The sequence below is a fragment of the Talpa occidentalis genome, unplaced genomic scaffold, assembly GCF_014898055.3.
Source record: "Talpa occidentalis isolate TD23 unplaced genomic scaffold, MPIMG_talOcc4v2.1 talOcc4.5, whole genome shotgun sequence".
NCBI classification, from domain to species: domain Eukaryota; kingdom Metazoa; phylum Chordata; class Mammalia; order Eulipotyphla; family Talpidae; genus Talpa; species Talpa occidentalis.
In genome coordinates this window covers 22,538,091-22,564,969 of record NW_023604861.1, presented here as the reverse complement: position 1 = coordinate 22,564,969, position 26,879 = coordinate 22,538,091, and the positions used below count along the sequence as shown (strand labels likewise).

At 41.4% G+C, this 26,879-nt stretch overlaps 1 protein-coding gene across 1 annotated transcript; it reads left to right on the top strand.

Moving 5' to 3' along the window:
* The first annotated feature begins 8,785 nt into the window (after positions 1–8,785).
* Positions 8,786–23,601, top strand: LOC119258496 (uncharacterized). The gene is made up of 6 exons (XM_037526799.1): positions 8,786–8,939; positions 8,993–9,265; positions 9,473–9,568; positions 9,901–9,990; positions 16,644–16,743; positions 23,468–23,601. Exons 1-6 carry the CDS (start codon positions 8,786–8,788, stop codon positions 23,529–23,531), a joined length of 777 nt encoding a protein of 258 aa, XP_037382696.1. The 3' UTR covers positions 23,532–23,601.
* Positions 23,602–26,879: the final 3,278 nt, after the last annotated feature.

Sequence of the window (26,879 nt, the reverse complement as noted above, 5' to 3'; positions counted from 1 at the left end):
AATTTCCTTTAAAAATATGGAGCATACTAAAGTATTTATAAGTGGAATGAAATTTTGCTTGAGAAATTCTTTGAAATATCCAAGATAAAAGGAGATTCAACAAGACACAGAAATAATCATAAAACTACTGATAATTGTTGTAGTTATGTGTTAGCTATGTGGGAACTCATTATAGTTTTCTTGCTGCTTCTGTGTTTGTTTGAAGTTTCCCATAATGATTTTTTTTGAAACGCTGTGTCTATTCATTAAACATCTCTTAGTTGCTTACTTGAGCCTGACCACAAAAGAACATAGAAATGAAGGTCAGGAGACTTTTGAGAATTTATGAATTTTAGCAAATCCTTCCACTCCAGTTAGCTTAACATCCTCATTATAAAGTTGAAATCAGAATACCTACCTACTGACTCCAGTGGTACATATTATATAAAAATGTGGCTTGTAAACTATGAAAGCATTTTCAAATATCTACTATTATTTGTTTAGCAATTCTGCGATGATTGCTTTCTTTGCACAAGACACTTTTCATATACATTGTTCAATTTTATCCTCACAGCTGAGGGTTGACACATGGGTTTAGTAGAGGAACTAAAGCTCACACAGGCACAGTAGAGGTCTCAGGACCAAAGATCTAATGAGCAGAACTGCAGAGACAGGGCTAACTTGGCTGGCTTCCACGCCCAGACTTCCTCCATCCACTGTGGCACACTTCCCAGATTTGTCTTTGTTAGGGTGAGTGGGATGGGAAAGTGTGGGAAATCCATCTCAGACATTCTAAATGAAGCCCTTGATGAACAATTTACAACTTTAGGCTTTCAGAAATTTTAAGAAGCAGGAAAACCACTCAGTTGTCTGTAGTATTCTATGTAAAAATACTTCAAAAATGCTGACATCCAAAGAACAAGGGGAAGAAAGTGAATACAAGCAGTTAGAAATAATACATGGGGGTAGACGGTAGCTTGCTTCTCCAGGGGCTGACAACAGAGCGAAATGAATAGCCTCGCTGACTTTAATGGGCCAGGTTCTAAAAGAAGAAGCTGAGGACTCGGAATGGAAAGGCACCCAATAATATCTTAAAGACCTAACATTGCTAATGGGCTTTCCAGTTCATATAAACGATGCTGGCGATTGCAGCCTCACTGTGACATAGACACTAGGGAAATAGAGCTATGATTGCCACAAAATCCCTTTCTCTAGAGACTAACAATTACTCAACTTGTCATTAATTCTCAGTGTAACAAGTTAATGCAAACAGTGCTGGAAATTATATCCAAGTTCTGCTAAAAAGCAGGTCATGTGTAAACACAGCTAATGGTGAGAAGCAAAGTGCAGGAAACAATGCCATCAGCAGCGTCTCTGCCTACAAGAATAACTATATCACAACAAGCTCAATTTAAGCCTCCACTCCCACATGGGTGGTTCTGCATCACAAATGATCAAGGCCATCAACTTGAAGCAGGAGCTAATAATGATAGGGAATTGAGTGTAAGGGCTTATATCTGTTTATTAAATCACTTTTACTGCTTTTGTCTTCAATAAAGTAAAGTTTTAGCAAACCATTTATACCTTCATCAGGATGGAATGTTTCGAGGGCAGGAAGTAGGATTTAGAATTTTTGAGAGGCTCTGAGCTGTCGTGAGCGATAACCCGTTCTCATTGTTTACAAAGCTTCAGGCACATGGCTCATGTTAACTGCACAGAGGTCAACCCAAGTGTTTCCTATTATGTTTCCTGTGGCATTATCTCTTACTGTCCTTACTCTGTTAGCATTTATTCCTTAGAACTGGCATTTCTTTCTTCTTTCAAAAGAAAATAGAGATTCAAAGCATCCTGGAAGTGGTACCATTGTTCCTGTGGAAGAAGCAATAGGGATTATATATGGGGATTAGGAGTCAAAAGCAGGCGGGAAATTAGCTTTGAGATTTGTGTGTTTGCATGAATACTAGGATGTGCATGCTTCTTGGCAGGAGAAAGGGACTGTTGTAAAATCATAGAAAATCCAGGATTCAAAGTACTTTCTAGCACCACGTGCTATGTCCTTTGGAATCACCTGGTTCTCTCTCATCATATGCAGGTCATTTTGCTTTTTACATTTTGATGTCATTTGGTAGCTGATTGTCACTAATACAGTAAAGCAGAGGCCACTATAAGAACAAGATGAAAATAAAAAAGTGGGTGAGAATTGGATAGTCTGAGGTCTAATCCCTTTTTAACCTTGAATTACGTAAAGGAGTTAAGCTTCACTTTTCTTGTGTGTTTAATGGACAGATTAGCATATAAGTCATTTTAGTGGAAGAACCTGTGCTGAGTGGGACTTAATGGCTGATAAGGACACTTCCATCTCTATATTTTTTGTGATTTGACACATTTAAGGTCACAATTTTTAGCTGTTATTATATGTTAATACACATTCTGTGTTTATCTCCTACCAGCACAAATAGGAAATCATCAAGACAATTCCATGAAAAAAAGCCAGGCAACTCAATTAACAGACCAAAATGGATAACTAATCAAAGAATGTTCCCTTCCCTTCCTCTCTTTGAATTTTAGGCCTGCTAAGCATCAATGTCACTCTTCATTTTAATCTAGAATGCAATGATTTAGATAACTTCCATCTGAATCGTTCACTTGCTAAATAATTAAATCATTTCCCTGTCAATTTTTCATAGAAAAATTTTGTTATGCAAAGAACATGTGATTTTTTTTTTAATCATCAACCACTTTTCACCAATATTAAGGATACAGAGTAGACAGAACACAGCTCAGATAGTATTTGTCTGTTATGAGCATAAAGTAAAACAAGCACATTATTATTTGTTGGGTGGTCTGGTTGGATATAAACACTTGAAGTACTGGATTTACAGGTTAAGAACCAAGAGATTGAATCCCAGCTCTGTCACAAGCTTTTTACTTTGTTCAAGGTATTAATCACTCAGAATCTTGATTTCCCCACACATAAAATGGATATAATTCCATTATAATGCAATGTAAGGAAAGCTAAAGTTGTCAATCCACATAAAGCATATAGAAAATTCCCTAACATATAGCAAACATTTGCTATATGTTAGCTTAGAACATATAGGCTTATGGAACATAAATTTCTAAAGTTTTATGGCTTTTGAAATGAGGAATTATTACTACAGCCCTGTAAGTGTGTTCTCTGAAGTCTAGCCTAATATAAATTCTAATAAACTATCTCAACGATGCATTTCCCTCTACAAGCTAGCATTTACTTTCATAGGTTGACAAGTATAAAGTTTGAAGTGGCTAAGGTTTATCCATTCTTTAAATTCTTAAAATTTCCTCTTCAACTTGGCTGCATAGATTTAACACTACACACACACACACACACACACACACACAATTAAACCAATATAAATCATTCTGGCATATAATTAGTTACATATAAGAAAACTATAAGGTATCAATATTTTCCTCCTGAATCACCTCATTTATTTCTGCCCTCTCTGTGTTCATCATATAATGCTACCAAACTTCCAGAAATGAATCTTGGACAAATTTGCACATCAGGCAATATTTCAATAGAGATGTGTTGCAGGACCTTGCAAGTTACCTTCATATCTATCAAGTGACTCTCTTCTAAACATAGATAGTAACACAGATGCTTTCTGCTTATGCATGGACTAACTCACCTTAGACAAACGGAAAACCACTGTGGCTCCAAGCATTGAATTTCTTTCAACAGAACTTCATAATTTTGCGACCTGCAGGAACTCAAACAAAGCAATAGGTGACAGATAGAACAAACTTTCAGGGGACATGGGAAATGAGGTCTTCTGCAGATCCTAAACAGATGGTTTACAGCCATTATTTATTCCCCATATCCTATTTTAGCAAAATAGTTTAAATTAAACAGAATCTTTACATACAGCAAAACACCAAGCAGTTAGGCAATTGTTTGAATTTTATAGAGAAAAACTGATGTGGATTTAAGGTCTTATACCAATGGAATTCAGGCTGTGGGGAAGGAGCTGGAAAGTTCGCCTGTCTCTGAGGCTGCCATTCTTTGGTTTGTTCACCAAACTAAGGGACTCAGGCTGGGTGACTTGGAGAGACAGGTCAAAGTTATTAATTCCTCCTCTCTAAGAAAATACTAGTAAATTGATAATAAAGTCAACAGATCCAACTTTTTGTTTATTTGGCAAATTCCATTTTGGTAATTGGTTACATAACCAGTAACCAGCAAGAATAACTTCAAATACTGGACAAGAAATTTTTCATGAATTGTTTTTGCTTTTAACCACTGTATCAATTACTTGAATCAATCTATTCAACTACACATTTTAAAAAATCACTATAGAATCTACAATGGAAGGAAAAAAATTCTGTATCATACCTCACAATTATCTCACGAGACATGTCACCACCAATGTACTTCAACTTCTCATTCCCAAACATATCTACTTATTTGTAACTTAAGATTTTTTTTAGAAAGTCAAGTTCCCTGGAGCCACCTGAAATTTATGAAATCAGAATATGCAGGAGGAGGGGACGAGATATTTGTATTTTCATAAATCTTCAGCTGGTTTGATGACCAATGGAATGTGGAAATTAGCTATCCACACAGGATTTCTCTATTATCTGGTTAAATGCATGAAAGCAAACTGCTAGTTAATGCTTCATAGCAGAAACCCAACAGTTGATTAGAGGCTGCCTAGAATTTTGTTTTGTGAATGTTCTTTCATATTATACTAATATTTGACTGCACCAGCGGCAAAGTTAGAACTCAAGTTGTCCAAAAAAATTAGTTCAAGCACTCATTTTCTACATCAGCATTCTGAGGCCCAGAATGATTATGGAACATTTGAAATAAGCACATCTGGACTTGATTTCAAAATATAACTCAAGCTACATTTGTGCTCGCCAATGTCTCCTAGTGGTTGCCAACTTTGTAATTGGAAACCTGTGCAATGTAACATTTACCCACATGATATCAGGTGACCAAGAGAACATTAACATTTCCCTCAAGCTGTGCCTAATCTTCTTGTCTATGAGCCTCTGTCCTCTTTTTCTTTAGATAATTGGTTGCGAAACTAATAATTTTAAATTATTTCTGTATTTGAGATGTAAATATTTTCCTTGAAAGCTTCTTCTAAGGTTTTCAACCTTCAACTGTCTTTCTCTAGGACATGGGATCCTCCTTTAAAAATATAATCATCAAGGAGCACACACTCCCATCCCTGTTGTAGTAGGGAAGGTAGAAGCCTTAATCCAATGGTGCTTTGCTCCAAGTTGTAAAACTAACTCTTATGGGGGCCTCCCTCATTGTGCAAGGGGTTAAGATGCAACCTATGAAGCTGTCCACAGCCACGGCAGCACGAGTTTGATCCCCGGCCAGGGAGCTACCCACATGGCACAGCAGACCTCTCCTGACTCGCCCACTGCTCCCCTCAGCAGTGTATTTCAGTCAATCTGCCTGTTCTGTTCCCCACTCTGACTCTGGTGAATCCTCTACCCTCCCCGCGTCTCTGGTCTATACCCCAGTTCTTGTATGCATAAATAAATAAAATCTTAAAAAAGAAGAAAAAGAAAAACTAACTCTTATGAAGAAACAGGCAAGTTCATTTTCCATCGGGCAGGGCCAACTACTAAGCATTGGTATCCTATGATCCTCACCCCCATTCAAGTTTTTTTTTTTTAAACTGCTCTTACTTTATTTTGGTGGAGTTGAGTTCAGACTGAATTCTGGTCTCCCCCTCCTACTGTAATGACTGTAAATGAAATCTTTCTTGACTGTTTACATTGCTCAGAGCAATTTTTCCTTTGAAAGAAGGTAGGGGGCACTTAACAATTGTAGTCACTTCTCAAGTTCTATTTTATCTATGTTGTCTATTTCATCTGTGTTCAAATAAGGACCCATATTAGTCTGTTAGATCACCTGTTAGTCTTGGTGTCTCTTTAAGCAGGCAGTAAATCAAAATGTGTGTTCTATATCCAAAAGAAAAATGAGTGTGCTCTCTACTTATTATAATAATATATACTGGCTATATATCACTAGTATATACTAGCTATATATTATAGTAATATACACTAGCTACATATTACAGCAATATATACTAGGTGCATGTTACAGCAATACACACTAGCTATGTCACAGTAATATATACTAGCTTATATTACAGTAATCTATAGTAGCTATATATCATAGTAATATAAACTTGCTATATATTACAGTAAATTACATTAGTGATATATTGCATTCACATATAGTAGCTATATATTACAGTATTCCTGATGATAGTCAGAGAGTCAGCTCCACGTATCATTACCTGACATCATACCAGATAACTTGGACAGAATGACAAAGAAACTAGTAAAGGATTAAAATGTCAGTGACAACCACAGATGCATTAATTCTCTAGACTGCTCTTTTGATCAGATGAGGAGAAAAAAAATTCAAGAAATAAGATAAAAAACCTCTTAAAGTTTTAAAAACAGATAACCATATACATATCTAGAAAGTGGAAAAGTTTGGAGCTCTTTATCAGTTTGAAGTCTTGGAAAGAAAGCAACTGTGAGAAGAGAAATCCTTTTCTTTTTTAGCCTCATTTTCCTCTTGAGACCCAGAAAATCACAACAGTACATCTATTCAAATTGGAAAGAACAGAATACCATTCATTGATTTTACTTGGTGCCCAACTGACTGGATATTGCAGACAGTAGCTCACCAAAGTGAAAGCATGCTAATGATGGTGAAAGAAAGCTGTGTCTGGAGAGGAGGGAACAAACACTCAGAATTAAGGGACCCGAGGATGACCCGTGGTGCAATATTCCCTCTATGCAGGCATTTTTCTATATTAGTTTGCTATGGCTGCTGTAACAGATACCACAACTTGGTGGCTTAAACAAGAGAAACTTATTATCTCATATTTCTGGATGTTAGAAGTCCAAGATGAAGATGTCAAGAGGGATGGTTCCTTCTGAGGCTGTAGGGCAAAAGCTGTTCTATGCAGTTCCTTACCTTCTGATGGCTTACTGCCTTCATTGCCGTTCCTGGGATTGGGGAAGCCTTGCTTCTATCTTTGCCTTCATTTTCACATCCTGTTCTTGTGTGGTTATGTTGTTTCCAAATTTCCCCTTTTAATAGGAACACCAGTCATTTTGGATTAGGGCCCACTCTAATAACCTAATCTTAATTAATGACATCTACAATGAAACTTAGATCCTTGGGCAAAGACAGCAGTGTGCAAATTTGGGGTGAACAGTCCTTAACATGCAGAGAAAAAAAAAAAAAACCTTTGTTTTGATGTTAGGTTTCGGTTATTGGACTATCAGTATAGCTTTTTTCCTACTTAAAGTGTAGACTATATCATTCAGGAACTTGCTAAACTTTCAGTTTTTGCCCCAACTTAGTCATACTGAATTGGATTCTGCAGTTTAACAAGATCTCCAGCTGATGCACATGTATGGTCAAGTTCGAGAGGAGCTCCTGAATTCATCTTTTTTCCTGATTCAGCTGGGCTTCCAGAAATGCCTGAATTAAACTGTACTCACACTTGCAGCAATTTCTCTTTTTAATCCTTTTCTGGAACAATTTTTCTCATTCATATTTCTCTTTTGGTGGGTGGAACCTATCTTATTAATTTTATTTTGAAAATTGCTTTGGTTTTTAATCATATCTCCTTGGATTTTTGTTATGCCTGTTCTTTTTTATTTGACGTCATCTTAAATCACTTTTAAGAGGTATGCAGATTATGATTCATCTTTCTCTATCAGTTGTAACAATACCTTCACTTTCATAATCTGTGCTCAAAGCTAAAATCAGGGCCTACCTGGTGATGCAAGGGGTTAAGACACAACCTATGAAGCTAACCACAGCCACTGCAGCATGAGGTCGATGCCCGGGCAGGGAGCAACCCACATGGCACAGCAGACCTCTCCTGACTTGCCCACTGCTCCCCTCAGCAATGTGTTCAGTCAGTCTGCCTGTTCTGTTCCCCACTCTGTCTCTGGTGAATCCTCTTACACACACACACCCCACACATATCTCTGGCCTGTAACCCCATTCTTGTATGCGTAAATAAATCTTTAAAAAAAAACCTAAAATCAGCAATGCTCTTGGGCATGAACTTCATGCCACAGCACAAAAGTGTACTGGGAATCTGGGCAGAAAATTGTCTCATCCCAGATTTTTGGAAACACTTTTATATGACTCTGGAGTAAAAGAGCTTGCTAATGACATGCTTTCTCATAGTAATAACTATGTGATGAGAGTTAAAGCTGTGTTTGGTTGGATTTTTGATGCAGCAGGGAGAAAAAGAAGTAGAGCTGATATCTGCTACATTCATTAAAAAGTGGTATTTTCAGTGGGCAGCAGAATATTGTTGTTTGAAGAGACGGACATTGGAATCAAAGATCCGAACTCGAATAAGCATTTTGCATCATTATGCGTCTCACCTGAAGTGAGTTATGCAACCCTGTAAACCTCAGATTTCTCAAATTATTATTTCTCAAATCATTATTCTACAAAATAGAATAATGTTACCATCTAGGAATACTTGTAGTAGAAACATTAAATTAGATGTTATGTGTAAAATCACTTGGGGACATCCCTGATATATAAATAATGCTAGAGAAATCGTTGATTTTGTTACTCTGTTACACAAGTTTCCACATGCTTTTCATTTTGAAAATTAGGTAATTGGCATATGTCGGAGCCATTTCATAAAGCTTTTCTGTGATACATTTCTCTGGAACTCCTCAAGCATCATGAAAAAGAAAATAATTGGTATAGAGTCATCTCATGTGATATAATAAGCTTTGAGGAATGTATGACTACAGGGTAAACAGGGATGCGCAAGCTTTTGTGCCACTGGCCTTTGTGGCTATCATCTGCTGCCTTGAATGTAGGAGGCGCTTGGGCGCATGGGCTGGAGTACGCATGCCCAATGGTGGACACCTGGAGTGTGGTGTGGGCATGCGTAAGTGGGCACGCCTGGGCCTAGAGACTGCGCATATAAGGGTGGCGTCAGAGAGGTTCGCGAGCAGCTGAGGACCTTGCAGCAGAGCGCCGTGGAGAGCCCCAGAGAGCCCCAACATTCGCTGAGAAGACTAAGAGGCCTGCCAGCCGCCTATCCCCCAAGTCCCCCTGCCTGCCCTGCACCTGGTTACCTCTACAAACGGTGTAGAAAGATTAAAAGCCTGAAGAACCCACTGAGGGCGCCAAGACCCTCCTTCACCGGCTCTGCCCTGCTGCCTGCCTGTACTAGGAGTGGGTTAGATCTGCAGGATGATTTGATGCAGACAGGTATGGAGTCCTCTGAAGCCCATGGAGGGACTGAGAGGTGGCAGACTGTGAGCATGTAATGCTCTGTGGCGGGCCTCCTCTCTGTGAGCCTCTCCCCAGAGGTGGATGAATCCCCTGTGCAGTGGGAAAGGAATCTGCACATGGTGGGGAGGCATTGGACTGATACTGTGCGTGCTCAGACAGGGCTGGGGTTGTGTTCCCTCACAGCTCTGCAAATGGACAAAGCTGGAGGCGCCATGGCAGCACAGGTGACCAGAGTCAGGATCTTCGAGAAGAGCTGGAGATGCATCAGGAGCACAGGAGGTGGGAAAAGTCTGGGAGATATGGGACAAAACCTCAAGGAGAGGAGGAGACAGCCTGCGAGGAAAGCCCATGACCCCTGAGATGGGTGGGATGATTTGGGGATGAGAGACCACAGTTCATCATTCAGACCCCCCCCCCACTCCAGTGCTGACGTGAAGACAAACTCAGACTTGGGCTAACAATCCTGCCAGAAGGTGGGGAAAGCTGGCAGATTGATGTAATTATGGGAACCTGGGGATGGAAGGGCTCATTTGCAAACCCAAGGAGATGAGAATCAGGGACGGCTGGTGGTCCTTGATTGCCTAATGGAGCCTGTGGGATGTTCTCTACAGCCAGGAAGAGAAGATGCAACAAAAAGCTGATGCCGAGGCCGGAAAGTCCTGAGTGGATGTTAAGCAGCCGATGGATGTTACAGAAGGCAGGTGAGCCTCTTAAAATCAACTGTTGGCGATGCCTTGTTCACTTTTTTGATAAGGGGGAGGTGCTGAGGAATCCGTCCTTTGGGGCTGTGGGGAACATGGCTTATGGAGACCACAGCCAAAGGGGGCACCAGAAAGGCCATTTGTGGTTGTTGGTACCCATGGGTCCTCGACCCATGTGCAGGTGCGAAGGGTGGGCCTTAGTGCAGGGGTCTGCTTGTCACACTGGTGGCGAAGAAGGCTGAGAGTGGGCATGGCAGTGGGAGTACCTCTGGGCTTTGGGCGATTAGCCCCAAAAGAGAACAGTGTTGCCAATCTCAGTGGGTGCATCCTGGGGGTGAGGATGTGGGTGAGACCACAGCCAGCGAAGGCCAGGAGCCTGATGGAGCTTGGCCTGTGACCACAGGCGCCATGTGTGAAGGGAGCGGTTTCGCCCTCCTTGTTTGAGCAGGTCCTTAGGCAACAAGCTTGATGGGTCACCAGCTGCACCAGCCAATAGCCAGTAGCCTTTCCTAGAGCCGGGAGAGCCGGGAGAGCCGGGAGAGCCGGGAGAGCCGGGAGAGCCGGGAGAGCCGGGAGAGCCGGGAGAGCCGGGAGAGCCGGGAGAGCCGGGAGAGCCGGGAGAGCCGGGAGAGCCGGGAGAGCCGGGAGAGCCGGGAGAGCCGGGAGAGCCGGGAGAGCCGGAGAGCCGGGAGAGCCGGGAGAGCCGGGAGAGCCGGGAGAGCCGGGAGAGCCGGGAGAGCCGGGAGAGCCGGGAGAGCCGGAGAGCCGGGAGAGCCGGGAGAGCCGGGAGAGCCGGAGAGCCGGGAGAGCCGGGAGAGCCGGGAGAGCCGGGAGAGCCGGAGAGCCGGGAGAGCCGGGAGAGCCGGGAGAGCCGGAGAGCCGGGAGAGCCGGGAGAGCCGGGAGAGCCGGGAGAGCCGGGAGAGCCGGGAGAGCCGGGAGAGCCGGGAGAGCCGGGAGAGCCGGGAGAGCCGGGAGAGCCGGGAGAGCCGGGAGAGCGGGAGAGCCGGGAGAGCCGGGAGAGCCGGGAGAGCCGGGAGAGCCGGGAGAGCCGGGAGAGCCGGGAGAGCCGGGAGAGCCGGGAGAGCCGGGAGAGCCGGGAGAGCCGGGAGAGCCGGGAGAGCCGGGAGAGCCGGGAGAGCCGGGAGAGCCGGGAGAGCCGGGAGAGCCGGGAGAGCCGGGAGAGCCGGGAGAGCCGGGAGAGCCGGGAGAGCCGGGAGAGCCGGGAGAGCCGGGAGAGCCGGGAGAGCCGGGAGAGCCGGGAGAGCCGGGAGAGCCGGGAGAGCCGGGAGAGCCGGGAGAGCCGGGAGAGCCGGGAGAGCCGGGAGAGCCGGGAGAGCCGGAGAGCCGGGAGAGCCGGGAGAGCCGGGAGAGCCGGGAGAGCCGGGAGAGCCGGGAGAGCCGGGAGAGAGCGGGAGAGCCGGGAGAGCCGGGAGAGCCGGGAGAGCCGGGAGAGCCGGGAGAGCCGGGAGAGCCGGGAGAGCCGGGAGAGCCGGGAGAGCCGGGAGAGCCGGGAGAGCCGGGAGAGCCGGGAGAGCCGGGAGAGCCGGGAGAGCCGGGAGAGCCGGGAGAGCCGGGAGAGCCGGGAGAGCCGGGAGAGCCGGGAGAGCCGGAGAGCCGGGAGAGCCGGGAGAGCCGGGAGAGCCGGGAGAGCCGGGAGAGCCGGGAGAGCCGGGAGAGCCGGGAGAGCCGGGAGAGCCGGGAGAGCCGGGAGAGCCGGGAGAGCCGGGAGAGCCGGGAGAGCCGGGAGAGCCGGGAGAGCCGGGAGAGCCGGGAGAGCCGGGAGAGCCGGGAGAGCCGGCTTTCTTACAATAAGTTGATGCAGGAGAGACACTTTGTTCCTCGTGATTTCTCTTCCTTTAACCAGATCTTGGGGCGAGCATGAACAATAAACAGTGTCAGGGGAATAAAGTCGAGGTTTCCCCCGTGTCCCCGGGCTCTCTGCGAAGTTTATTCTCTGCTGCACAGTGGTGAACAAGCCTGTCAGTCAGGGAGACACTTTAAGTGACAGCATGGGGGTCACGGGGGAGCTTGAACAGAGACGGGCTTTCAGTCCTTCAGAACAGGACGCAGCTGCCCCGGCGGGGATGCTGCTGAGGCTGCTGCACAGAACAGGTGTCTCTGGCCTTCCTGTCCCGTTAGCCCCGTGGGCGGTGTTCACGCCAAGCTCCCTGTGCGTCTGCGGTCCTGTTGGGCGTCTGTGTCCCGCCTGCCAGGCAAGGAGGAGGAGAGTCAGAGGCAATGTCAGTAGAGTCAGCTGCTCCACTGCTCCTTACTGGACGCCTACTGCTCCCAGTTGACTACACTGCAATTGCGGCACATTGAAAAGCCCGCAGGGGGCGAGTCTGGAGAGGGAAGTACTAGGGGTTTCCAGGCTCACCCGTGATGAAAAGAATGAAATCAAGGATGGTTGGAGAAGTCGATCCATGTTGTTTAAGTGAGGCGATGAACCTGACATTGCAAAGGTGTATTTCCTAAGTTTAAGTACATGGTCTTTCTTTCCAAATGAATTTGACCCACTTTAGTCGGTGTGCTCTTGAATGATTCATTATGTTAATATACAGCATTGGTATAAAGGAATAATGATTCAGTCAAGGGGATAGTGTGTGTGAGAGAGAGAGAGCTGGAAGGATTGCATAGATGAATATGCTGATATCCCTTCTACTCAAAATCTACTTTTCGCCCCTTCCAACCCTGCATTCTACTGAGTGGTTAATCTATATTGAATATATTGATAGCATTTCCAGACTCTCAGGTTTCAATTCAGCTCAACCTATGACTAAACATAGCCTAGGGTAGTCAGAAAATACGTGCCCTGTAATGCTAGTATTTACTTAGAATCCAGGTTCCTTTGCTGCAAGTATACATTAAAAATGTCTTGTATCAACTGAGGGCCACTTGTTCCTCTCAAAAAAAAAAAAAAGCCTGCCATGAGCACTGTGCAAGTAGAGCAGTTGGGATTTGAATTTTTTTTTTTTTAAGATTATTTATACAAGAGCCGGGTACAGGCCAAATGCGCAGGAAAGTGAGAGGATTCACCAGAGACAGACCAGGGAACAGAACAGGCAGACTGAGGAAATACACTGCTGAGGGGAGCAGCGGGGGAGGCAGGAGAGGTCTGTCGTGCCATGTGGGACCCTCCCCGGCAGGCCAGAATCCAACTGGCGCTGCAGAGGCTGCGGACAGCTTCATAGCGCTGTGCTCAACAGCCTGTGCCACCATGGGAGGCCCTATTTGATTATATTATTTTAATGATGGGAAACCAAGACTCAGAGACCAAGTGTTTTTCTCAAGGTCACATGGCAGAGCTGGGGATACAAAATTTTGAAGAGGAAACTTTTATATATGTTACTGCTAAATGTATACCTAGTTACATAATCTAACAATGTATTCAATTATATTACATCATTAAACTGATTATCGAGTTAACATGCTTTATGTATTCATTAGACAAGACACTTTTGTAATAAAATAAATGATGCTAAGACTTTTTATATACTGATAGTATATATCTATGAAACTAGTATCTATAATATTTTAGTGTCTTATTCTTCTCATCCTTGTCCAATTTATTTTTTAACGTGAATGAAAATTCCTTTTTTGATAACTTATTTATTTTTCTTCCATTACATTATAGTGGCTCTTGGTATCAAGCAGTCACAATGAGATTATGAGTCTAGTATTAAAAAAAAATAACCTCACTGTTTAAAACAGCGTGAAATAGGATATAATCATTTTAGTTTGCTTTTGACAGATGTGTAAAACAATTTCATGTGGCATCATTTCCTTCAATCTGTATTATAAGAAAGTGAGCTCTGCCAGTAATTGGTAACCTTTTGTATTTATCCATACTTTTTCCCCAAATGATGTTGGTGTTCCATCGAACACCTAAGTGTTTCTTTATACAAACCCTATCACTTAAAGTATGGATGGATTTCAATTTATTATCTGTGATGAATATGACATGACCCTGATTTATCCTGTATCATTTGAGTTGAAGTCACATGCAAGCAAATCGCTTGTCATTGTTTATTTCTTTCTGTTCTACATCTTCTTGGGCCTCATGTGTAAGTCCTTTGAGAGGTTTCCAGTGTCCCTAGGGGGGTCAGTGCAGGAGAAAGAGATTGAGAGAAAGATCAAGATACCATGTGTTGAGTATGTAGCGAAGTAATCCTGCTTTATGAAGGTATTTTGCTAGTCATAAATAATTTGATCCTATCAATAAATTTCCTAGTATTAAAATAACCTTTCACTTTCATAAAACACATCTAGTTGATGTAATGTCTTTCATTACTTTGCTGTCCTTCATTGAGTTGATATTTGTTGCTAAATTCTGACTGTTTATAATTGAGATTTATCTAGAATTTTTCACTGGGGGACTACCTAAGGTTTTACTTTCACTTTCAAGCTCATATCACGAAATAATTGGAAAGCTTTTCTGCTTATTAGATGTTCCAAAGCATTTTAAATATCATTAAAAAAGAACAGTTTGTATAGTTTGTCCTTTTTGAAGAGACACTAGCTGTCCTCTAAATCTCACCTACTGTTCATTCAGCTTTTCCATATCTTCTTTGGCAAGAAAGTTAACAATTTCTTAGAAAATTATCAGTCTTATATATATTTTAAGGTTTACTTGTGTAGAATTGAACAAAGTTAACTCATAGGAATACTTTCATGTTCAGTCCCTATGTGGTTATTTCCACATTCTCATTTCTTATTTAGTATGAATGTTCTCTCATCCTCTGAGAAATTTTGGCAAATCTTTACTCTCCTTATTGTATTTCTCTAAATAGACACAACCTTAATTTATTCCATAGTTTTACCAATTTTTATGCCTGATGAATGACACACTTCTACTGACTTTTATAAATTTTCCTTCCATTCTTCTTAGCCTACTTTTTAATACTTTTCTTTTTTCCAATTTCTTTATTTCAACAATTAATTGAATTTCATTCTTTCTGGTGAATTAATGTATATATTTAAGACCAAGGATTTTTCTATGTTTTTGAACATAAATTTTAATGGCTTTCAAATCTTTTCATATGGAACACCTTTATTGTGTTATTTTCTCAATTTTCACATTGGATTTTCTGAAGTTTTTTTGTCTGCTTTGTGATCCCAGTGTATTGGAACTTAATGATGTTTGCTTTGTGCTAAATACCTCATCAATTTTTAAAAATATTCCATATTGAGATTTTTTTTGCTTTTAGCATATAGAGTTAAATACCTAATTATCAGAAAATATTTGCATCTATTTAGGTCTCTAAATCCATTAATTACTTTTATTCATTTCAGTTTTTACAGATTGAGAGAGGTGATTTACATTTTATTATAACTGATATTTTTTTTACTGCATTCCTATTACTGGAACTTAATATGTTTTTTTAAAGATTTATTTATGGATACAAGAACTGGGGTACAGGCCAGAGGTGTGGGAGGGTGAGAGGAGTCACCAGAGACAGTGGGGAACAGAACAGGCAGACTGAAATACATTGCTGAGGGGAGCAGCGGGCAAGACAGGAGAGGTCTGCTGCACCATGTGAGTAACTACCTGGCCAGGGATCGAACTCGTGCTGCAGTGGCTGTGCATAGCTTCATAGGCTGGTCTCAACCCTTTGCACCACCAGGGAGGCTCCTGAATATTTTTTTATGTTAATGTTAATTGGGAAAAGTTTTGTAATTACTTAACATTCTCTCTAGACTGTTCCCTTTGACATAAAATAGCATTCTTTGTGATTATTGTCTGATGTTAGGATCTTAATTATTATTTTGTTTGGGCTTATAATTGCCTGTTTTAAAAAATTTTGTTCCTTTGTTTACTTACTTTCAACTTTTCTGAATGCCTTTTGGTTTGGAGACTGGAGATCCACTATAAACATAAAAAATTAATTTTGGATTGTTATTTAAAGGAGGGAAGCTTTAGCCCATGTATACTAATTGATGGGATACATTTGGTTTCAGAATGCCCTCATATGTTATATTTTCGTTTTTTTTTTTTAAGATTTATTTATGCATATAAGAGCCAGGGTGCAGGCCAGAGGTGTACGCTGGTGGGAGGATTCACCAGAGACAGAGTGGGGAACAGAATAGGCAGACTGACTGAAATACACTGCTGAGGGGAGCACCGTCGAATCAGGAGAGGTCTGCCTCACCATGTGGGTAGCTCCCTGACTGGGGGTCAAACTAGTCGTGCTGCAGTGGCTGTGGATAGCTTCATAGTGCTGAGACTGAAGCCCTTGTACCACAAGGGAGCCCCTAAATTTTCTTTTTTTATTGCTCATTTTGTTTTTCATGCTTTAATACATGGTGTGGTTTCCTGTTATGCTTCTGCTTATAATTTGAAATGTTTGTTGTTATCATACTTTAGATATTATTGTACATATGTAATGTTATGTATTAAAACTTCCATTTCTATAACAGTGAACATTGACCCAAATAGTACATTTTAATTGTCTTCTCTTCTCCCTCCTTCCATTATCAAATTGTATCTTATATTACTTTTTTTGTGGTTTTCTTGATATTTATCAATTTTTACCTTCATACTCATGGCACTATTCTTGATTAATAACTTAAAATCTTTTGGTGTCTTGGTTCTTCATAATGAGGAAGAGCAAACAATTATCATGCTGTCTTTCATTTTCCCTGCCTTTCTCAGATGCAGTGATACCGAGACTTCAGTGGTGCGAGCGCCATGGTGACTACATTTCGGGGGGTGTCCTATACTCCCCAAGCACTGGCAAGCATGGAAACCAATGGTAAGTTAAAAAAATTAGTGATATATTTTCTGTGTCATTCTCCCTATGACCAGAGGGAGTGGGTGATGATGCAGTTGGAAAGAAAAGTCACCCTGTAGGCCATCCTGCCTGTACTGGCAGTAGAAAGCCCTTTCCTGACCCACTTCAAGGCCAAGTTTTAGGGAAATGCTAAGAGGGAATCACATGTGAGGGAAGTCTGACTTTCCCTTCTGTAATTGGCTGTTGCCTTTAGGTAGCACAGGAGGATGGTGGTGTAGAAGGAGAGATTGTAGGATTCTCTCTCCTTCCCTGCCCACCCTCTGCCCTTCCCCCTCCTCCCTCCCCCTCCCCCACCCCTCCTCCCTCTCCCCTACCCCTCCTCCCTCTCCCCTACCCCTCCTCCTCCTTGTAGTGCAACCATCCCAAACTATGCAGGTTCATCACCGTTCCAGCAGCCGTGTTGGTGTTGTAGCCATTTTCATAATCTCCGCTGCACTCCAACACACTCCTCCCAAAGCGAAGCCACACCTAGTATGATCCTTTCAGGACAGCTGTCTTCAGGTTGCGCAGATTCCAGCTGCAAGGTGCTGTCACATACAGCATGCTATAAAGCAAATAGGTGATAGAAGTTGAGCCAAAGTCAGATTTGAACCCCATGTTTAACTTTCCATAGGTGAACTAGCATTTAAACTCTGGAAACACAAAAAATATCCGTAGCTACACAGTAATCACCAGACAAGACCTCTGCTATGACCCATGGCAAGTGTGAGCATGTAAGTTGTTTTTGTCTTCTTCACACTCAACAAAAAGTAACAGCTTTGCACAGTCTCTCTCTCCCACCCTGCAAAGGCAGTTGCATCCTGCAAAGCTAGTGTCCCGTGGGTCTTTCCCTATTTGTATAGCAGCACAAAGGGCCCATAGAACGTCTACTTGCCAGTTCATGATTCCTGCACCTTTGTGTCCAATTAAAAGATTCATATCTTTATATTATCTTTATTTTGGAAAGATTATCTTTTTATTTCGAAAAAGAAATCGAAGCTACAGAAATTTTCTGAGTTTAACTTACAAGGGAACCAAGGCAAAGTAACAGGTACAGGGTAACTAAATCACCTTGTGAACATTTGATACAGTCTCAGTTTCTCTCTCTACTACAGTTATAGAAACGCTTGACATCTATGTATATGTAAATATATTTATATTTACTGAACCAATTGCAGGTTCAGTAAATATTATCCTTGCCTATACATACTTTACAGACCTACAAGGAACAAAAACACTCTCTGAGATAACCACATGTAATTCTCAAGTTCAGGGATGTTACCTTGGCTATGTCATATCATGTATAGTCAAAACCCACCAATTGTCCCAGCAATGTATTAGAAAGCATTTTTTCCTGATCCAGGTTCCAATGGAAGATCAGCCGCTGATTTTAGTCATCAGGGCTCTTTAATCTTCTTTACTATGGAATAGTTCTATGTGCTTTTTACATCTTTATATCGGCATTTTAGAAGCATGTAGCATGTTACTCGATTTGTTGGTGTTTGCTGACAACTTGCCAGTCTCTACCAATTCTGCATCTGCCCCACTCTGGGCATGCCATAAGGAAGCCTAAGTATTCCCTTTGGGTACATCTGAAGTCCCAAATCATTCAAACCTGCCCATTTGTAGAAAACCTCCCTTCGCCCCATCCCTAGTCACAATGTAAACTTCAAGCATGGCTCCTGTTCTTCTCTATTGGGTCATTGTGGATGTGCCTGAGACCCGCTTTATGCAGAAACCTTCATTATTTGAGTAGCAAACCTTTCCATCTGTCTTGGTGTGTGTGGAAAGCTATCTTCAGTCTCAACACACAAATCAAATTTGGGGTGAGGGGCCTATTTCATTTCTGCTGGGTGTCTGTCACAGCCCAGTATGTGGAGGGCAGGGCGGGGGAAGAAAAGATTGTAGAGATGAAAGAGGGAAGGTATGGGGTCAGAATGGGAGGGGAGAGCACAAGGGACTGTGGCCCTGGATTATGGGGGCTATGGTGGTGGAAGAACTATGGGGAAGACACCTGAGGGGAGAAATCAAATGCTTCCAAAAATTAACAAGGATGTAAGAAAATAGAAAAATCAAAATAGAACCTCCCTGGTGGTGCAGGAGTTGAAGAGCGCTATCAAGCTATGCGCCAGCCACTGCAGCATGAGTTCGATCCCTGGCCAGGGAGCTACCCACATGGCGCAGCAGACCTCTCCTGTCTTGCCTGCTGCTCCCCTCAGCAGTGTATGTCAGTAGATCCTCCTGCTCTGCTCCCTGCTCTGTCTCTGGTGAAGCCTCTCACCCCCCGCACCTCTGGCTTACACCCCAGTTCTTGTATGTATAAATGATCTTTAAAAATCAAAACAAAGATTGTATGCTTATTAGTTCAACATTAAATTCATACTGCTTTTTAGGGAAGGAGAGCAGGTATTAGTTATGTTGCAGCTTTCTCAAGACATCCATGATGTCAACTTTTGCCATTATTGTTCACATTAACTCTGGGCACTTGACTTAATCCATAAAGCCTACTTTAAAGAACTGTGTTCTGCCCCATTGTTTGATATTCTAGCTACGGGCATGCTTTCTCTGTTATTTTCCCTCATCTCTATTTGACATTCACTACACCTGGCAGTCTTCTGCATATTATGTACCCATGTCTCCAGTTTTACTGAAGTGTGAAGTACTTCCCTCCCTTGTTATCTTTGTTACTTTACAGAACAGAAGGAGTCAGGGGAACAAGTCCAGTATTTTAAAAAACAGCTAATTCATTTTGCAAAATGTTTCCCATCTCACAATCTATATAATAATTGAAATAAAACTAAAATTAAGTTAATTACTATTATTACCATAGGACCTATCAAACCAAAGCTTTTATTACTGAAAAGAGACTATGGTAGCAGTTATAGTTACAGGTTCTCAAAAAGAACACTGCTAAAGCAATTCAGGTGGTGAAGCCATATTAAAATTCCAAATTTAGGACTTGAAAATGGAATGGATGTTTGATTAGCCACCCCACTTTGGATAATTCACAGCCTCATGGAGTATTTTGATTACTTGGGAGAGGATCACACACCAAATTGCCCCATCTTTAGAAGGCTTCCTTGGTGAAATAAATACCACTCAGGGGCTTTCCTTCTAGCAGAGCTGCAGATTGACTGCTTCTCTGGAGATATTGACTCCCGCAGAGACATGCTGCTAGTATGTTTTCTTTTTCTTCTCACTGTAATATGGTGATTGTTTCCCACCAAACACTACCCCCCTGGGGTAGATGGAAAGATAGTGGTCAAAGATACTACAGACTTTCATTATCAGATGAATAAGGTTTGGAGACCTAATGTATGATGTGGTGACTGGACTTGCTTGATATTTCCTAAGAGACTAAATCTCAAGTATTCCTGTACACAGTAAATACTTACAATTTAGAGGCCTCAATAAAACTGGCAGAGAAGACCATGATGTTTAAGAATAAAATTGGAAAGCTTTTCATTCATTAACGGCTGCTGTACTAATTCCACCAACTTTGTTTTCAAATGATGCACTTTCTGTCATTTTTATTCATGTTTCTCTGTTTTGAAGACATGAAGAAAATGAGGCAAGTTCAGCAACTGAGTTTCTTCAGGCCTCACTAAGTAAAAATGATCCTTTTCTATGCACAAGCGGCTTAATGCTAAATTTTAGTTTTCCTGCAGCTTGCAAAACTGGGGGCAGGTGAGAAAGCATTGAAGTTAATCTACTCAGGTTTCAGTTTTTCAAGAGGGAATGACTTGGAGAAGCTTTTATTTCTGGCTATGACAGGCTATGACTTTTATTTCTGGCTATGACAGGAAAAAACAACACTGACATAACATATTACCTAGGATCATATTTTATATTTTAAAAATTCATTAAAAGGATAGATTTGAAAGGAGAACCTCATTTAGATAGCTGTTTTTAATGGTCTTACCAACCATTAAATTAACATAGAAGATGGGAAAGCATTGAAAGCAAGACACATTCTGCCTGTTACTCTGTAGGAATTCAGCAATGATGAAAGGTTAGAATGTTTTCAACAAAGGTGACTTCATATTTCCTCGTTGTGTGCCCTGGCCTTTGTTAATGAGAACAAATCTAATTTTAGCTACCAAGATGTCCCTCACTATAGTTTTAACCTTTTGTGGGGATCTTTTTTTACATTTTAGCAGAAAATTTCAAACAAAATTTGCTTATTTTAGCAAAAAGTCTCATGGATGGTTTGAGGTACAGTCTTTTGGTGGGTGAATGGCAGAGGCCATCATTTTCAAAGTTTATTTTAGTGTCAGGAAAATGAGTACAGTGAAGAGGAAAATAAAAATACTATTCCACTGATTGCTTGGTGGGTAGACTGAAGTAGTCACAATGCTTCTCATAATTACCTTACCCCAGTGCTCCTTGCAAAATTTCTGAACTTTATTAAGAAATCTGGAAACTTGGGCCTCCCCTGGTGGCGCAGCGGTTGAACGCAGGGCTGCGAAGCTGCCTGCAGCCTCTGCAGCACTGGTTCGCTCACTGGCCAGGGTCCCAAATGGCGTGACAGACCTCCCCTCAGCAGTGTATTTCGTTGGTCTGCCTGTTCTGTTCCCCACTCTGGCTCTGGTGAATTCTCTCACTCTCCCGCACTTCTGACTCTACCCAGTGCTTGTATAAATAAAATAAATAAATCTTAAAAAAAAAAATCTGGAAACAGGTATTATAATAATTATAAATTCCATTTATATGTAAACTTTCTCTGAATTAAGATGCAAGCATGAAAATCACATCAACAATTCCCCTAATTTCATCTGGTAGGAAGGGGAATGTTTCTTTTTTTGAAGATTTATTTATGCATACAACAACTGGGGCACAGGCCAGAGCTGTAGGGAGGTGAGAGGATTCACCAGAGACAGAGTGGGGAACAGAACAGGCAGATTGACTGAAATATACCGCTGAGGGGAGCAGTGCAAGTCAGGAGAGGTCTGCTACGCCATGTGGGTTAGCTCCCTGGCTGGGGATATAGCTTCATAGATTGTGTCTTAATCCCTTGTGCCACCAGGGAGGCCCTAATGTTTCCTTTTTTTAAACACATTCAAGAAAGGATATATTATGCCATATGATAAAAATGCCATCTGATAAAATGACCCCAGGGGATATTTTACCACACTGGTAAATTGTCTCCCTTCCCTTACAATCCTTGACCCAATTGTGTGTCCCATAACCTCCTTCCTGGTGCCAGGGGTGCAGCTGGCAAGAAGGTAATGGATGGGCAAGATCCTCAATGGATCTTGTAATTTTCTGTACATCTCCCTTCCCTACCCCATGAACATCTCTGGTAATTGCTTCAGACATTCTCTAAGTCTGTTGGTTATTTCTTCCTGTCCTTTCCTTCCTCAGCAGATACGCCAATGTAGTTGGGATAGGGCATTAATGAAGTTAGAAAGATAGCAAGCTGTGGTTATAAACTGAAATTATGGAAGTTCCAGATAGCAAGGTTTATTTAGGTTAATGAGGGACGACTATAATCAAAAAACATTAAGGATATTTATAACTGGGTTGTTCAGTTTCACTTGAAAACTTGAGTTCTTCAGGAAGTAGACAGAAAGGAGAAGGGTTGAGTGCATCAGGTGTCAAAAATGTGATGATTTTGAGAGCAAAGGGGAAAAAGGCAGACTGGGTTAGCTATGGAGATGGTAGGAAAGCCTGTCACCAAAACAAAAGATAGAATTAGTGGGAAAAGCAACCACAGAGAGCAAAAAATAGATTGACTCCCAGGAAACTTTCCCTATAGGGAAATCATAACAAAAAAAATTAGGACTTACAGATAATTCTGGGGTTAACAGAAAATTATACATTTAGGTTACATAGTAACCTAATTCAAATGAAATTAAAATGAATATGTAGGTTCCATTACCTATCCTCTAGTTCAGCCCATAGTTCTGTATCATTGCTTGTGGCTTCTTGATTCTGAAGTCCATCAAGGTGATATATTTTCTGCTCAATGAATCTAAACTGTTACTGAATCTTTCCAATACTGTTGAAATTTTCTTCTGCATTTTTTAATTTTTTTCTATTGAAATAACATTGCACTGTAACAGTCTATAAGTTCCAGGTGTGCATCTTTGAAAATCTCTATCTGTTCAAAGTCAGAGTTAGAGTCACATCGCTACTTCTCTCTCCTGCTGGATTCAGCTGTCTCGATTTGAATTCAGCTCTACTGGTTCCGACTGACTGGCAAGTTACTTAACTACTCAGTTCAACCTCAATTTCTCACCTACACAATAGGTGACATAATAGCATTCCCCTCACAGGGTGATGGTGAAGTTCGCAAAGAACAATACCATGAAGATTGGCATGTAGCAATCATTCAAAAAGCATTAGCCACATGAAAATAATAATTCAACAAGATTTGCTTGAGCAATCATTTTATCCCATGATCAATTTTTATAATATGTAAATTGGAAGGAAACAGTGTGCTATGGTGTTTAATTAAATATCATAAAATTACTTAGGAACTTTGAGAAAAGTGCTATACGGTGGACTCAAACTTAGATCAATATGGAGCAAGAAGCTTGGGGTTGTTAGTAATTCATTAAAGGAATAAAGATACCATGTCCAAGACCAAATCGGAAGACTTTTCCATAATCCAACTCCCACTTTCTATCTCCCCACACAACTTCATGTTTAATCATAGTTTCTACTTATCTTTAATTATCACTCATTCTTGTCTTTCAAACAGGTCTTCTCACCCTTGCCTGAAAAAGCCATGTCCATTGTTCTGTCTTCACATCATTCTTAATTGATCCCACCACCACCCTATCCAGAATGAAGAAACTGATGCATGTTGTAAAGACCATTCCAGGTTTTAAAATTATCCAGCTACTCAAACCCATGTTATGTTTACTCTCCTCAGAACAGTTACCTCCTTGATGGTATCACATCAAGGATCACTGTCTCCCTAGTAGGCACTATTATTTCTCCTTCCCAACTCTTTTAGAGTACATAGTATGATCTTGGTTACTTAGAGGGATTACAATGGAAGTTTACCAGTACAGTCACTATTCTCAGAAACACTTCAAAGATTGTGGAGTTTTTTCCATAATGGTCATAATCACTGATTCATCAGTCTCATCTATACACAATGGTTAATATCTACTTTTTTCTTGGTATTGGGCTAAAAGTTGCACATAGAGATTAGATACTGGGCATAGAAATATGAAAAAAAGTGCAGCCATTGCTCAAAAGAGGCTGATGATCTATAAGCAGAGCCAGATGTAAACAGAAGGTGCAGTGAGATGAGTGACTTAACAGCAGCACGCGCACAGTGTTTCTTTGGGCACATGATGTAAGTGTGTGAACCTGGAGAGGGAAGTTCCGATTTCAGATGCTGACTCTGTTGCTTCCTACATACTTGTTCTTTTTTTTTTTTAAAAAAAAGATTTATTTATGCATACAAGAACGGGGGAATAGGTCAGATGTGGGGGGGTGGCGGGGGAGAGTGAGAGGATTCACCAGAAACAGAGTGGGGAACAGAACAGGCAGACTGATTGAAATACACTGCTGAGGGGAGCAGTGGGTGAGACAGGAGAGGTCTGCTGCTCCATGTGGGCTTCGTCCCTGGCCAGGGATCGAAATCATGCTGCTGTGGCTGTGGATAGCTTCATAGGCTGTGTCTTAACCCCTTGTGCCACCAGGGAGGCCCCCCACTACATACTTGTTCTTGAGTAAAGGACTTCCTGAAGTCTCAGTTACCTCATCTACAAAATTAAAGTAGTCATAGCATCTCTCTCCAACTTGGGTTGTTCTAAGGATCAAATGAAAAAGTTACATAAATTATCCAGCATAGTTGAGTCTGGACTTGTGACTTTCAGATTACCGCTCCCCTACATCTCTCCAAATTCCACTAGGCTTGATCACCCGACTTTCCAGCTGACAGTATATTTGAAACAACATTTGAAGTGTGGGAGACTGACAGAAGATGTTTCACTGATTTCAATAAAAAGTGACAGCTGGTAAGCTGATGTGCAGGAAGCAATACAAGAAAAATTAAAAATATACATAAAAATTGAAAAAGCTGCATAGGAATCTAGGACATTTCATTTTATAAAAACAGTCATACAAATGTAAAAAGGGATAAGGAATTGTAATATAGCACAATAACTGATGCTCTGTGGGGATTCTGAGTTACCAGATTTTTATTTGTGTGTGTGTGTGTGTGTGTGAAGTAACATTGCATTATAAAGTTACATAAGTTTCAGTTGTTCATTGTTGAGAATCAACATATATATACACTACACTGCTAAGAGTCCAAATCTGTCTCTCATACTATTATCCCTTTGTCCCAATTTTTCCATCCTTCTTCCGGCTTCTCTTCAGATAGCCATTAATTAGTCTTAGAGTCCAAAGGTACATTTTTGTTTTGCTTAGTGCATCTGTTTCCTCCTTATACCACATATGAGTGAAATCAAAAAATATCTGTCTTTCTCTATGTGGCTTATTTCACAAAACATAATTCCCCCTAGGTCTAGCCATGTTTCTGCAAATTACAAGATTTCATGTTTTTTTTTTTTTTTTTAATACAAAATGGAACTCCGCTGTGCATATATGGCCCCACTTGTAAGCCATTCATCAATTGCTGGCACTTAGCTTGATTTCAGTTTTTGGTTGCTGTATATGGTACTGAAATGAATGTGGAGATGCATATTCTTCAAATTAGTGTTTTCATATTTTTCAGGTAACTATCTGGAAATGCTTGCTCTCAGCATTGCTTTCCATAAAGACTACACCAATTTATGATTCTACCAACAGTGGGTAGGTGTTCCCTTCTCTCCACATTGCAGCTGATGTGGGATCACACACCAGGAGTTGTTCTCTTTTCCTCCTCAGAACAGAGTCGTATCCTGGGGTGTCCACTCCTGCTCTTGGTAGTGCTTGAGTTCTAGTAGTTTAAGCATTTCTTCGTAAGGCCTGGCCAGTGTTCTGGATAGCTCAGCTTAGACTTCAAGTGGTAACCTCTTGCAGAGAAGTCCAGGTGCACTGACTCAGTTCAAGCTACAATTATTCTGTATTAAAAGTCTCATACTGAAACCAGTAGTCCTTACTCTGCAGCTCTCTAGTGATGCACCCTCAATCCTGGGTGCCTGCTCATACATCCCTTATCCAGAGCGGTGTCAGGTCTTAGGAGCCCCAGTGGTGGCATCTGACGTAGTCTATAACCATAGGGGGCCCTGTACAGCAGCTATTCCTTGCACCTGTGGGTTTTATTGCCAGAGGAGCGGGGGGAGGGAGGGGTGAGAGGATCCACCAGAGACAGAACGGGGAACAGAACAGGCAGATTGACTGAAATACACTGCTGAGGGGAGCAGTGGGTGAGTTAGGAGAGGTCTGCTGCGCCATGTGGGTAGCTCCTTGGCCAGGGATTGAACTTGTGCTGCAGTGGCTGCAGATAGCTTCATAAATTGTGTCTTAATCCCCTGCACCACCAGGGAGGCCCGTATGTCATTCTTTTCAATGTGCTTGTAAATGGGGTTGCTTTCCTGATTTCTCTTCTGCTAGTTCATTATTTGCTTATAGAAATTAAACAGATTTTTGAGTCAGTGGATAATAATGTGAGAAAAACCCCTGTTGTTATGCTTAGGTTCCATAAAAGTAGGTTAGGGCATAAAGTGAGAAAGAACCCAAACCTTCTGTGTATACATCCACATACTATATCTTACTTTCCATAACAACCTTATGTGATAAATATTTCTTATTCTACCTCATAGGATAGAAACCTGAGAAGCAGAAAAATTAAGACATCATACAAGTTCACATATCAAAATGGATAGTATGTCTTTTATAAAGCTTTTTTCTCATAATGCTTTTATAAAGTTAAAATTTTGATAATCTAAAATTAAATAATATGGGGCCATTTATATTTTTATAGTTACAGAAAAAGGATGAAATATGCATCAATTTAAAGGTTAAATGTATAAAATTAACAGTCTAAAATTAAGTCAAGTAGGGAAAAGAAAATTTGAGTGAAATAAACATTTCTTCATTTCTTTGGAATTCTGAATTTACTTTTCAAAATGTATAAAATTTATAATTACATCAAATAAAGCATTTACTAGATATCATCAAAGAAGCAATCATCAAAGAAGTATAGCATA

Bases quoted from the DNA above. Each gene is read 5' to 3' on its own strand.
- LOC119258496 (XM_037526799.1), top strand. From the start codon at position 8,786: ATGTATGACTACAGGGTAAACAGGGATGCGCAAGCTTTTGTGCCACTG. The intron at 9,991-16,643 runs GTGAGCCTCTTA...TGCCTTTCTCAG, and splicing joins ATGGATGTTACAGAAGGCAG to ATGCAGTGATACCGAGACTT. The intron at 16,744-23,467 runs GTAAGTTAAAAA...TCTTTCAAACAG, and splicing joins GGCAAGCATGGAAACCAATG to GTCTTCTCACCCTTGCCTGA.